A 14,099-nucleotide genomic window follows, 5' to 3' on the forward strand; every position below is an offset into this window, starting at 1 on the left:
CTATTGCCGAGATATTCATATCGAGTGTTTGTCTTAATGAGATGCTTTATTAAATTTAAATTCAGCCCATCATTTTTAGTTTCCTCGTAAATATTTAGATTTTTCGTTCAAGAGACTTGACAATTTTCACCCAAACTCCAAGTTTGCAGATAAAATAAAGAATAAAGGACTTTGATTTGATGTGTGAGCTTTGACGAGAATAAACTATGGATACTCAAGATTAGTTAGGTCAATAAGTTTTTATTACGACAATAGTATTCAGTGAGTTAAAATGAGGTTTGTCTCATCCGTTTTTTTACTGAATTTTCACGGTCACGTGACTCTATTGTTGCTGATAAACTAGGGGTCAAACCGTGACCTGCTTTCCAACTGAATGTGCATCCGTATGTAATCAAATAAAGTCTAGACGACGAAGCGCACGTCAAAGGCGTAACGTCACAAAACAGAAACGGGAAAATGTGTTGTTCAAAAGAGCGCAACGTTACATTAGCGCTTTCATAAATAAATAGTAAAAACTGAGTTTCGTATTCTTACAAAAATAAATGAATACGTTAGTTAAACAATTAATTAATAATAAACTTATATTTCAAATTTGAATATTTCAAATCTTACACTCCCCACAATGAAAATACCAAATAATTTCTTAATACAGTTTGAAAATGTAATACAATTTTGTCACCAATAAAAAATAGTTCTATTTAGAACACTCGAGTAAGCATAGTTTATTTATAGGTCTCAAAATATGTGACTGACTAGTTTTGACCACGCAGCTACGGATGTGACCATCACGGCTCCTTGTGACCTCGACTATTCTACCTAAAGGCCATTGTCCTCTCTGTATACGTTCATCAGCAACTAAAACAATATCGTCTATTTCAACATCTCGTTCTTCCCTCTGCCATTTTCTTCTTTGCTGTAGGGTTGGTAAGTATTCCCTCAACCAACGTTTCCAGAATTCATTCGCTAGGTGTTGTATTTGTTTCCACCAACGTTTTGCATATATATCCTTTTTGTCAAACACACCTTGTGGTGTTGACGTGTTGCTCTTCATCAATAATAGCATATTTGGCGTCAAAACTGGTAAATCACGACAATCGTCACTTATTGCTGTTATCGGTCTATCATTCATAATACGCTCAGTTTCGGCCATAAATGTCAGTAATTGTTCATCGCTAAGTAGTTGTTGATTGATCAGTGCTTTAAAAATGTTCCTTGTTGAACGAATCATTCGTTCCCATGCACCACCGCGGTGACTTGCATATGGTGGATTAAATGTCCAAATAATGTCCTTGTGTAGCATATAATTTGATATAGTTGCTTTATTCCATTGTTCAATGTTTTTTCGAAGTTCGATTTCACCGCCAACGAAATTTGTTCCATTATCACTGTAGACCTTTTCGGGAATGCCTCGTCTACTTGTAAAGCGTTGAAAGGCTGAAATAAAAGAATCCGTATTTAAACTGTGGGCTATTTCTATATGAACCGCTCTTGTTGTAAGGCACGTAAAGAGGCATCCATATCTCTTAACAACTGACCGTCCAAGTTTAACGTTTAATGGACCAAAGTAGTCAACTCCGACAAAGGTAAAAGGAGGTTTGTCTGCAGTAAAAACAGTGTGCATCCGTATGTAATCAAATAAAGTCTAGACGACGAAGCGCACGTCAAAGGCGTAACGTCACAAAACAGAAACGGGAAAATGTGTTGTTCAAAAGAGCGCAACGTTACATTAGCGCTTTCATAAATAAATAGTAAAAACTGAGTTTCGTATTCTTACAAAAATAAATGAATACGTTAGTTAAACAATTAATTAATAATAAACTTATATTTCAAATTTGAATATTTCAAATCTTACAAACGGTGATAAAAAGTTTTCATTTCTTATTATCCCAGTTACGTTGTTATTGTCGCCAGTTGTTTAAAAGTGGACATGTATCTTTATAAATCTTGGCTGTCTTCTCTGTCTAAAGATTTCTTAGGATTGTATCGTTCTCTGTGATAAACTGTAAAATATTCTTTCAGACATTAAAGTGCATTTGTAATACTTTGATTGTTGTTTTCATCTCAGCTATAATTATTTCAAAGATAAAAAGATTTGTTTGAAAAATATGGACTAGCCGACCACTGAAACTAAATGAATAATAGCAGTAAGAATTACCTTGTCGACAATTAATTTCTGTATTCTTAGAGGAATTTCCCCTGCAATGTACTCTTGATGGTGAAAATCAAGTTATATATAATGGAAAATCTATCAAATTCTGCTCATAAATTGAAAGGGCTTTAATTCATAGATTCCTTGAAATTTCTACTTTTCTCGTTTATTGAATCAAATTTCTACTAAACTTTACAATTTCCAAGTATTTTTTTTTCCTCCATCTTTTTTTGCTTGTGTTCATTTATCATGTGGGAATGGATCAGAATGGGGAATACAGAACTTTAGGGTCTATGTGCAAGGACTGGAAAAGTGTTCAAAGATTCAACACCTGTCTTTCGGAATTGAAGTTCTTAATCTGGTTATACTTTTCAATAAAAAAATTTTTAGATTTTCACTATTATTGAGAGTTTTATTTCTTGCACTCTGCTGAATTTCCCGGTACGTTTTGTCATCAAAAGGGCAGGATATTGTTTTCGTTACTATTTTCTAGTCCTTTTGGATTGATTCATGTACCACACCAAGCTATAACCATTGATTTATCTATTGTAAAGACAAAAGGTTACAAAAATATCAGTTCACAACACTGAAGGACAGGGAGAAATTGTTTTTCAATATCGGAGGAGTGCTTTCCCAGAATGTTGTTAAAAACTGGAAAATTCAACAAATAAATAGGTTTGAGCACGTTTCACATGTAATTAATTAGGTTTAAACACCAGTATTATTCTTAACAAAGTTCCTGTTTATCTTTATTAGTTCTAAGTATATCTGACATTGCACTGGTAATATTATGAATAATTACAAATATTTTCTTTTATCTTTCCTGTCCAATTCGTGAGAAAACTACAGTTTTCCTGTCCTGGGGATTTGAATTTTTTTATTTATTAACTAAGAAGGTTTTTAGGCTTCGGGATTTCCGTTAAAATTCTCGATTATTACTTATGCATCGTCTTTTCTTTCCTGTTATTTGCCTGTTTGGGTGTGTTTAATATTCTTTTAGTAATAAATATGAAAAAAAATCTCCCGCAATCTTTATATAATACATTTGAACTCTTCAACATATTATAACTCTAGTTTTTCAAATGTACAAAGATGTTGAAACACAAATGGAACTACCTTAATTTTGATTTTTAGTTCTTGTCAATTGACATAAAGCTTTAAAGAAATTCGGTTTTTTTTGTTTTTTGTTGTTGTTTTTTTTTCAGTGCTCAGAATATCATTTATCAATCAAATATTATGATGTTTATGATATTACATTTTGGATTTAGAGAGTTCAAAAAGTAAAATCACAAAAATATCGAACTTGGAGGAAAATGTAATCGGAAAGTCCGTAAACACATGGCAAAATCATATAAAGAAACACATAAAAAAACTAATGGAAAAGAACTGTCATATTCCTGACATATGGTACACGCATTTTCAAATGTAGAAAAAGTGGATTAAACCTGGTTTTATAGCGCTAAACCTCTCACTTTGATGACAGTTTCATCAAATTCCGTTATATTTACAATGATGCGTGAACTAAACAGACATAATAAATAAAATAGTCAAAATATGGCAACAGCAGTCATCATCGTGTAACAAATTTAAAAGGAACAATTTAACAGAACACAAAAACATTTATCTATAAACATATTCATTGATTCGCGTGTCTGACGTCAGAAAATATTATACGTCACATATATTAGTCGTTCAATGTATATACAAACAAATTTTAAAATTTCACATGGGCAATGTTAGCATACAGGGTTAAAAAATCAAACGTATGTAAAAGAATTAATTTCAGAAATAGACCGAGTTTTAAAATAGTCCAAAAGTTATAAAGAATTTATAAGAATCCACAAATAGTTTATTCCACTACGCGATTGGATAATTTAGACGTTTGTGGTTCAACGTATTTTGTAATAACCAAAGAAACACAAAAAGTCCCATATACAAAACACACCAGCAAAAAATGAAAGATAATACAAACACATTGACGGAATGTTTAAGTACCGAGCCACGTCAAATGGATATCACATAAAACAATCCAACAGTAAAAGTAATATTAATAATAGAACAGAGTCAACTGAAAGAACAATATAACACGTTTTTAAGATGATAAACAACATCAGTACGCATATATAGATAAAAAATGGTTGCCATTACAATCTGTCCTAGGTGATTTAAATATTTTATAACTGGTACGAAAATTATAGTTATATTTTGTTGTATGTCTTGCTATTTAGAGTTGTCATATAATAATAATATCTTTAAGACCATACTTGAAACTGTACATGTGTGTAATCCTGCTTGATTGTTTTCTGTCTTTATGTCAAAAATAAACAAATTACAAAAAAAAAAACATCAGTACGCAGAATCTATACATCGAGACCATCATGTATTATTTGTGAAGTTGATAGGGAATATTTTTCAACAAGGTCTTGGTACCTTCCGATGAACTTTTATAGAAAAAGGACGAGACGTTCTTTGACATACCCCTGGTTGATCAACTTTCTACTCAGACACTGATGACGTTTTACAAAAGTCTAAGTAGCAGCTGCAAGCTCTTGAATATCGAATAAGTTGGGAAATATATATCCCATATGCAGGTGAAGTTGGTAAATTGCTACTAAGGTGGGGGAAATTAATAATTTCAAAATTAAAATCGTCTCGTTTGTCATAGATTCTGGTATTGAGATAACTGTGGAAGTCAAATTCGAGATATAAGTCTAAAAATGAGGCGGAGGAAGCCGTGTCTGTTGTTTCTTTAATTTCTAGTTCATGGGGATATATTAATGGAACCCAATCAGAAAAGTTCGCATTGTTTATGGAAAGAACATCATCAATATACCTGAAAGTCAAATTAAATAATATGGCTTCTTTGATTCTCTTATTTTTGACAAGTGTCTGAAGGAACTCCGATTCATATGAAAATAAGAAGAGGCGCACAGTTTGTTCCCATAGGAATGCCGACAATTTGTTGGAAAAGTCTACCTCCAAACTCAACAAATATGTTGTCGATAAGAAACTCCAGCATACTGACCACTTGTTCTTCTGTGTAGCATGTTTTACCTTTTTGTTTGTCACTATTAATGAAATATGCCTTATGATATCCCAAAGTAATAAATTTATAGCGATCTTACTGGTTTGAAAAGACGGAAAAGAGCTACATCACAAATAATACTGACGAGTCTGTACATTGAAGAAAATGTATTGGTGCATCCTTTGTCCAGTGCATAATCTCTCAAACGTTTTAGAAAATTGACTGGCAGTGTAAAGAGAATAGTTCTTATGTAATGTAACCCTAGTGGATGATGAAGATGTGAAAGAAGGTCACCAAAGCTCCCAGAGGGTGATCTAGATTTGGAAGACTTTTTTAAATTAGGCCGATGGTAATGTTTTTGCCCATGACTACGTTGTTGTTGTAAGGTAGTATTAAATAAACCCATTACATTAACATCACTGCAGGCAGGACTTGACAGATTTCCTACTCTTTTAATATTATCATTGCAACCATATGGCATTGCAGTTCCTAATTCCCTTATCCAGAAATTTTCTCTATCTTTGCGGAAAGGAGTACTTAGGTACAGGGCTATTTGTGTGGTGATAAATTTTCTCGATAATGCGTACTTTTGTAGATAAAGAAGGATCATGGTCCGGTTGATTAAAATGGTTATATAAAGAACCCTAAATTGCTGATCTTTATTATCGTGTAATTTTTGATTTTATAAAAATGGATAATTACCACGTGAATCACTGTTTACATTTACTCGGAAGAAATTGTTCCGAGCATTCCTTATTTTGATTGGTCAATTTGTTACCTGGATAAAGGACGCTCATATATATTTCTTTGTTTCGGGATTCGCGGTACATTTGAAATTTTTCATTGAAATTATTTACCCTCCCACCCGCCGCATACAACTGTGTTAGTTATGAATTTTAATGTATTTTATGTACTTATTTATAAGATGTGCTTGTGTATACTATGGCTACCTCATGTGTTTATTCGAGCTGTTTGGATGAATATATTTATCATTTCTAATGGCTAGACGCTATATTTGCTCTTGAACATTAACTTTACATGTTATATGTGACTGTCAGTGGTATAGTCGAGTGTTTGTCCTGTGCTGTGAAATATATCTGTTTGTCTTGTGTATATATTGTGCCGTAATAAAATTGAGTAACTTTGATTTCTTTTGTGAGAAGCCTGGTAATTAGACCTGTGTTGATTCATTCTTTAACGCAAAGTAAATGGAATGAATAATGTATACTGAAGGTACCAACAGAACACGTTACACTCCTCCTGTGTTCTGAAATTCACGCTTTTTATACACTCCTCCTATGTTCTGAAAATCACGCTTTTTATCATAAAAAGCGTGAATTTCAGAACACGGGAGGAGTTTAACGTGTTCTGTTGGTACCTTCAGTATAAATTGAACCCTCTAAATCCAAAAAAAATCATATCCGAAACATCAGCTTTATGGTGCTCATGTCAGTATATAAATCACTGGTTCCAATTATCGGGTTTTGTATGAAACAATATAATGCCACACACAGTGAAAAGTATAAATAAGTTGTGGTAATTTTTTTCAAAATCTCGCGGTTTGGACCACAAATATGGTTGAAGTTGTAATCATTTACATTTAAAATGATTCCCAGACATTGTTGGATATTTGTATAAGTGAACATATTAATCAACTTTAATGGGCCAATTCAGATAAACAATCAAATTTCATGAACCAAATTAGATTAATAACGTCCATTCTCGTATATTCGTTACGAAGTTTCAGCATGATCGAAGATGGCGTATGGACAAATCAGAAGGTCGATTAGAAAACCGGGACACGTCGGTTATCCATATTTTCAACAGGATGGATGCAGAGATTTGCTGGTAACCGGTCCCATACATGTTTCAGTAGTCAAGACATTAATGTAACATGGGACCAGACATTTTGTCATTACTACTTTTTCCCAATACCATCAACAATGATTAAAAGGGTTATTTTAAAACTTCGGTACCGAAGAATGCGAATTTAAATGTTGTAACTCTTTTATGACATTTTTTTTAGTAACAACAAACAAAAGAACGATGTCAATTTGACCTGCTTTGATGTGATGATTGCACTTGAAATTTTACTAATTACCATTTTGGTTCGCTATATGATAGTTCCGTATATCTTCAAGTTATCGGAATTCCAATTGGGACTAATTGTGAACCACTTACTACGGACCTGTTTCTGTGTTGTTATGAGTTTCATTTTATGACTAAAATCAGCAAAGACCCATCGAAACAACATCTGATACAAAAATTTAATAACACTTTCATAAATTTGATAACACTTTTTGATATTTTAATGACGACGCCACTATGTTCACTCAAGCTATTTATCCTGTTGAAATGACAGTACATAAAGCTAATACTGATAATTAACACTGCTCTTTCTTGGACAATGATATTTATATCTTTAACGGGAATCTTAATTCTCAAATTAACAATAAAGGAGTTGATTTTTCATTGCCTTTTATAGTTATCCATTGTTAGATAGTGACGTTCCCTTGTCCCGATCTTACGGTGTTTATATATCTCAACTTGTTCGATTCTATAATTATCTATAATGCACGTTAGAATAACTCTTTTTTGTAAAAATGCATCTGAGACTTTATTGCTTATTTTCTCCTACGAGAAAAATATTGAATTCAGAAATCGTGACCTTGTGAATCTACATAGAATGATTCTACTGAAAATCAATCAGCACAAGCAACCATCCTTAATTTAATTTCGATTCCATTTTAGTGTAACTTAATAAGGCGCTAAAAATCTATCTCCAATTTAAGTGCTTCAATTAAAACATAGATTTATAGAGATTTAATTCCAAACAAAGTTTCTAATTTTAAGCTTCATTTGACAACACTCAAATTACGTTTTAAAATCAGTGATACATTAAAACTCCGTAGATTTCAATAACGTCATTATCAATTCAAAGTCTGCATCGAATAATACATTTTAAACAGGATCGGTAAACTTCAATATTCTTTCTTTAATTGACGGGTTATTAAATTTGAAGAGATACTAAGGGTATAACCAGCTGTACACGTAACGTCTGGTATTAATTGTTTCATGCATATTCAGGACGAAAACAAATCAAACTGACAGTATATATGTCGACCTTTAGATGTTATGTGTGCATTTACGTCATTCCGCGAATGTCTCCTTCATGTGAACCCGACATCTTTTATTCATAACGATAATTCTAAATGGTATGTCCTGCGAAGTTGGTCAATCGGGATTAAGGGTAAAACATTTAGACCAACGGGATGAATGGAAAAGGGCAAAACATTTAGACCAACGGGAATGAAGTGTAAAACATTTTGACCAATAGGGATGAAGGGTAGAACATTTAGAGCAATCGGGCTGAAGGGTAATACATTTTGACCAATAGGGATGAAGGGTAGAACATTTAGACCAATCTGGCTGAAGAGTAAAACATTTTGACCAATAGGGATGAAGGGTAGAAAATTTAAACCAATCGGGTTGAAGAGTAATACATTCATATTGTCACTGAAAAAGGGTATGTGTTGGATATGAGCAAAACTATTGTGTTTCAACCGGCTTCCTACTACAAAAATTGTTGTTACTGCTCATTTCCGACCGAACATTGTTGTGTATTTTTGCATCAAGCACAACCAATCACATGTCACCTCATCCTAGTGTCAGGTGTACAGCCAGACAGAATATGTTCAATACCATATTCGATACACCATTTAAGCCTTTAAGATACCATAAGTTAAAGACGGACAAATAACATCATGGCAAAAGAAAACGGACGACAAGATGAACAGAACATTTGGTCCACATTACATGTTTTGGGAAACTAAAGATTGCGCAAGATGTCAAAAGAGTATATAAAGTTTCAGTTATTCTTCGACTGACAAGTAGTAAAAATATAGAATAATCCAGTTTTAATACAAATGACGCAAATAGGTAATGTCACATGTACCACTCTGTTGTTCTCTTTTTCTACTGACACATATTGTATCCATATATATATAAGACATTTGCGGAAACTGAGATACACATTTGCTGAAAAAAAAGTCAGCAATACGTTGTTAGGAAAGGCGTAATCACTTATGAATAAATATAGGGAGATTTGGTATGAGTGCCAATGAGACAACTCTCCATCCAAGCAACGATTTATAAAAGTAAACCATTATAGGTCAATGTACGGCTTTCAACACCGAGTCTTGGCTCTCATCGAATGTTAGCAAGCTTAGAAGGGCTCCAAATTGAAAAATTACTAGTGTAAAACCATTTAAACGGGAAAAGCAACGGTCTAATCTATATAAAAACATGCATGGTGCATGTTAGCATGTTTATGCTAAAACATGATACTTTCTCTGTTTTATTTCGTTTTTAAGAGATTGAGAAATTTCAGCGAATGGGTGTTTTTTTAGCTTTTTATTCTTCAAGAAATTTCACTTGCCGTTCAGTAGAATTTTGAAATCTTTTATTTTCCTGAATAGGACAAACACTGTTGTCTTCGTTATTGGTTTCAATAGAAAAAATACAACTTCTAGAGAAGAAAAAAAACAACCCCATTTACAGTTATCAAAGATCTTCTCTATGTCGGAAATATATTTTAGACTGTTTATCAGACTCAGTTGAAATGTAAGAATAGGTGTACTCAAATAGTTTAAACTTTGCGAACTATGTTTTCAAAAGCAAAAAAACAAAAATGACAAAGGAGTTCCATGTTGGTTTTTATGCAATTGTTATAATAGAGATTTTAGGAATCGTTAAGTATGGACGGGTTTTTTTTCGCGATGTCTATAATTATCCCCCATGAGCATGGGTGGGACTGGTATGCTCGAACCATGATCTTTAACCTCTGTTCCGAGACTGATACTATTTTAATGGAATTGTAATACAAAGTGCACTGACGACGCAGGGGTCGATCAAGCCATTTTCAAAAGGGGATTCCAACCCAAGATAAAAGGGGGGTGTCCGACCATATGTTTTATTCAAAAGCATTGATCGACAAGAAAAGGGGTGTTCCAACCCGCGGGACAGTCCGTGATCTCTCACTGCGACGTCGTTCTTTTCGAACACAAAATTTATACGCAAGTCTATTCAATTGATTGTTAGCGATAAAAATGAAAAGGTGTAGCAAGTGAGAAGAAATTGTTAAAAAAATAAATCACAATTTATTTAAGTCGGCAAGGAAACAGTTGCGATTACAAAGTTGTAATCGTGCATAACAACAACGACACCAACATTACTATTTTAAATGAAACAGTTTGTAGAGTATATTCTCTGAAGAATATTTGCGGACACATGAAATTTGAACGTGTTGCTTTCATCTTTTTTTTATAGAACACACCATTTGCTATTTTGTATCTGTATAGTTGGTTTGTTTTTGTATTTTGAGATGACCCCTTGTTTTTGTCACCTGTAATCGTAAGTCTAAAGTATAATCCTAGGTATAGACCTAGTTTTCGCAAATGTCTATTAACATGTTACATATGAATATTTAACAGAAAAGTCAGGTAACGCCAAGGCTTAATTCATAAGAATGTATTAGGGGACAGATTTAACAGCGACTCCTGAATAAAACCCCTTTTAGAAAACGTGTCCAATTATTGATGTCAAGCCGTTAATGCAAAATATGGTTTTCTATTTTTTTTATAATAATTTTGGGATCAAAAGATGGTAGTTGATTAAAAGTTTCCTTCTTCACATCTGTCGTAAAAGTCCGTTCATGATTCATATCTACAAATAATTTACCAAAATCTTGTTTGTGTGGGGGTTTTCTTCCCTATATTTTCCAGTTATGAATTATTTGTGTTTTTTTTTTAAATCATTCGATGATACTTGATCTGACGTTAATCCTGCTTTCCTGTGTATGTCAAAATTTACAATACCCTCATGTGATTTTCAGACGTAGTGTACATATGAAACTAAAGAAATTCCTCGACTTCTTTCGATTAGATTCGAATGTTTCGAAAAGACTGACGTCAACAGTTTTAAGTTTGCAAGGCATGTGACCTGTAATATGTGACAAAAATGAACAGCAACAAGAGGAATAGTTGAAAAAAGTTATCTATCGTCTTTTTCGTTTGATTATAAACAGATATGCTTAAAATTTGTATCTTTTAGTATATATTTTTTCAAAATGAAGATATGTACTGGACTGTGAATAAAGGTAACAGTAGTATACCGCTGTTCAAAAGTCTATTCGAGAGAAAACAAATTCGGGTTACAAACTAATTCAAACTTTATCATATCGTTTACTCTTATTGAAGACAATATGCTGATCTTGGACTTGTTTTTTTTTAATTTGATGATTGTCTTTTTGGTATGTCTTAATGATATCTATCAAACATCTTTATTAAGGATTTATTTAAATACTTCAACATAAGAAAGACAACTCTACGAGAAAATAAATTTCAAAAAATTGTTATAATTATGAATTATTATTGACGAACAAAACATCGATGCACTACCATCATATTTATAAAGTACTGTTTTAAGTAAGAAAAGCAGACTTTTATGCTATTAACTTAGTTTGAATTCTAAAGAAATTTTTGACATAATGCGGTCTTTTTGCACTTTCGTTGGAATAAAATAGTCCAGACGAAAAGCTAATTTAAAAAAGAACCCAAGCATATTAACTCTAATCAACTGATCCATAAAGAATCTATTTAGAGATTTAATTTGATAGAGTCTGTTGTCCTATATCTTTTCATTTGCGTCGAGAAACCTAAATGTTATGTCAAATAAAGAAAAATTAAATGCATTTACCGATAAAGTGGTTTGTTGTATTATGTCGTTAACTTAATTGAATAAATATGAGTGAAGTTTTTTTTCGTCTCAAAATCCATTCTAAATATTAAGATTAACGTCTGTTCGTGTAATGATGGAAAGACTTCTATAAATGTTATATACAGACGCAATACTGGTAATTTTAGTGAATTTAATTATCTTTATTGTGAACTGTTAGACAATGTCAATGTTCCAGGTTAGGGGGTGAGGGGTTGGCGCCTTCAAATATTTTGTTTAACCCCGCTACATTACGTTTGGAGGACGTGTTTTTCAACAAACAATCGGCATTCCTATGGAAACCACCTGTACCCCTTTTTTACCGACTTGTTCCTTTATTCTCATTAGGCTGACTTCATACAAAACTTCATTGGAAGGAAGATTAGAAGTTAACAATATCCTATAATTTTACTTTCCGCTTTATAAATGATGTTCTCTCACTAAATGATTCAAAGTTTTGTGACTATGTTGAACGCATCTATCCCATCGAACTAGAGAAAAATGATTCAACAGATACATTTGACTGCCTCATATCTTAACTTCCATCTGGAATTCGACAATAAGGGTCTGTTGAAAACAAATACGGCAAAAGAGGTGATTTCAGCCTCCCAATTGTGACTTTTCCCTTTCATGAATGTGACCTACCGAATTAGACAATTAACCGGATTTAACATTAGCAACACGGCGGGTGCCACATGTAGAGCAGGATCTGCTTACCCTTCCGGGGCACCTGAGATCAACCCAGTTTTTAGTGGGATTCTTGTTGCTTATTCTTTAGTTTTATGTGTTGTGTCATGTGTAATGTTGTTTGTCTTTTTCATTTTTAGCCATTGCGTTGTCAGTTTATTTTCGATTTATGAGTTTGACTGTCCCTGTGGTATCTTTCGTCCCTCTTTTCCATTTATATGTAGCAACACTCCAGCAGCGCCTACATACGGAGTATTTATTTCAAAATTGATACGATTATTTCCTATCATGATTTCATTGATAGTTGCTGCTCACAAGGAAGCTATTAAACCAAATGTTCCAAATGGTGAAGTTGAATTCATCCCTTAGTTAATTTTACAGACGCCATCTCGAGTTTATTGACCTTTATGGAAAATCCGTTTTATAGAGGATTTCAGATGTGTTCGTACAATCCCGTTCTCTTTTCACGAATGAAACTTACAGTAATAGACTTTTTACCGGGTTAATATTAACATGAGTTATACGACGGGTGCCACATGTAGAGCTTGATCTGCTTACCCTTCCTGAGCACATGAGGTTCGTGTTACTCAGTCTTTAGTTTTCTATGTTGTGTTTTGCATAATTTTGTTTGTATGTCTGTTTTGATTTTGTTTTTTTTTCTTTTTTAGCCATGGCTTTGTCAGTATATCTTTTCCTATGAGTTGTATTGTCCCTATTTAAAGCCGTCTATACGGTATGGGTTTTTCTGATTATTGAAGGCTGCCTATAATTCTTTACATTCGTTTCATTTGAACTTTGATGGATAAGTGACTCATTGGCAATCATACCGCATCTTCTTACTTTTATATAGTTAAACGGAAGTTTAAAATTTGACCACTGACACTGTGCCTCCACAACGATCCCAACATGTATTCACTGAGATGAATTTGTCAACTGTTATTGACGGTAATCTGTCTTTACTTAGTGTTATCGCGACTTTTGTTTGTTTGGTCATAGCCATACTTTTTAACTGTCCATTACAAACTTCCTTCCTACACACCAAGTTGAGCTTTTTTTTAACAAACAATCATTTCAGATTTAACTGTTAAAATAGTTTTGTTTTCTTTCATGAACTTTTCAGTTCTATGTCCCGAAATCAAAAGTCATATTGGCGATTTTATAAAACAGTTGAAATGTCAAATAAATAAGAACAATGAACACTAACTATTCACACCGTTAGCATGTTCATTGTTAGCATGTCCATTGTTACCATTTCCACAACGGATTTAGTCTAATTTATAATGTACCTTTTACAACAACTTTGACGAGAAAATTGCTGGTAAACGTTACATTATTGAGAATATCACCAACCCAACAGTAGTCAAAGTGACAATTGACTACTTCTGGGCTGGTGATATTCTCAATAATGTAACGTTTAAGAGCAATTACCTCGTCACAGTTGTAAAAGCTACATAATAATTAGGC

The 14,099-nt window shown here is 33.1% G+C and overlaps 1 protein-coding gene across 1 annotated transcript; it reads right to left on the reverse strand.

Annotated features, from left to right (window-relative positions):
• Nucleotides 1-694: 694 nt before the first annotated feature.
• LOC139492665 (uncharacterized) lies at nucleotides 695-1,621 on the reverse strand. Its single transcript, XM_071280817.1, has one exon. It carries the CDS (start codon nucleotides 1,619-1,621, stop codon nucleotides 695-697), a length of 927 nt encoding a protein of 308 aa, XP_071136918.1.
• Between the last annotated feature and the right edge of the window lie 12,478 nt (nucleotides 1,622-14,099).

Source organism: Mytilus edulis, chromosome 10, assembly GCF_963676685.1.
Source record: "Mytilus edulis chromosome 10, xbMytEdul2.2, whole genome shotgun sequence".
Taxonomy (NCBI): Eukaryota; Metazoa; Mollusca; class Bivalvia; order Mytilida; family Mytilidae; genus Mytilus; species Mytilus edulis.

Bases quoted from the DNA above. Each gene is read 5' to 3' on its own strand.
- LOC139492665 (XM_071280817.1), bottom strand. From the start codon at position 1,621: ATGCACACTGTTTTTACTGCAGACAAACCTCCTTTTACCTTTGTCGGA.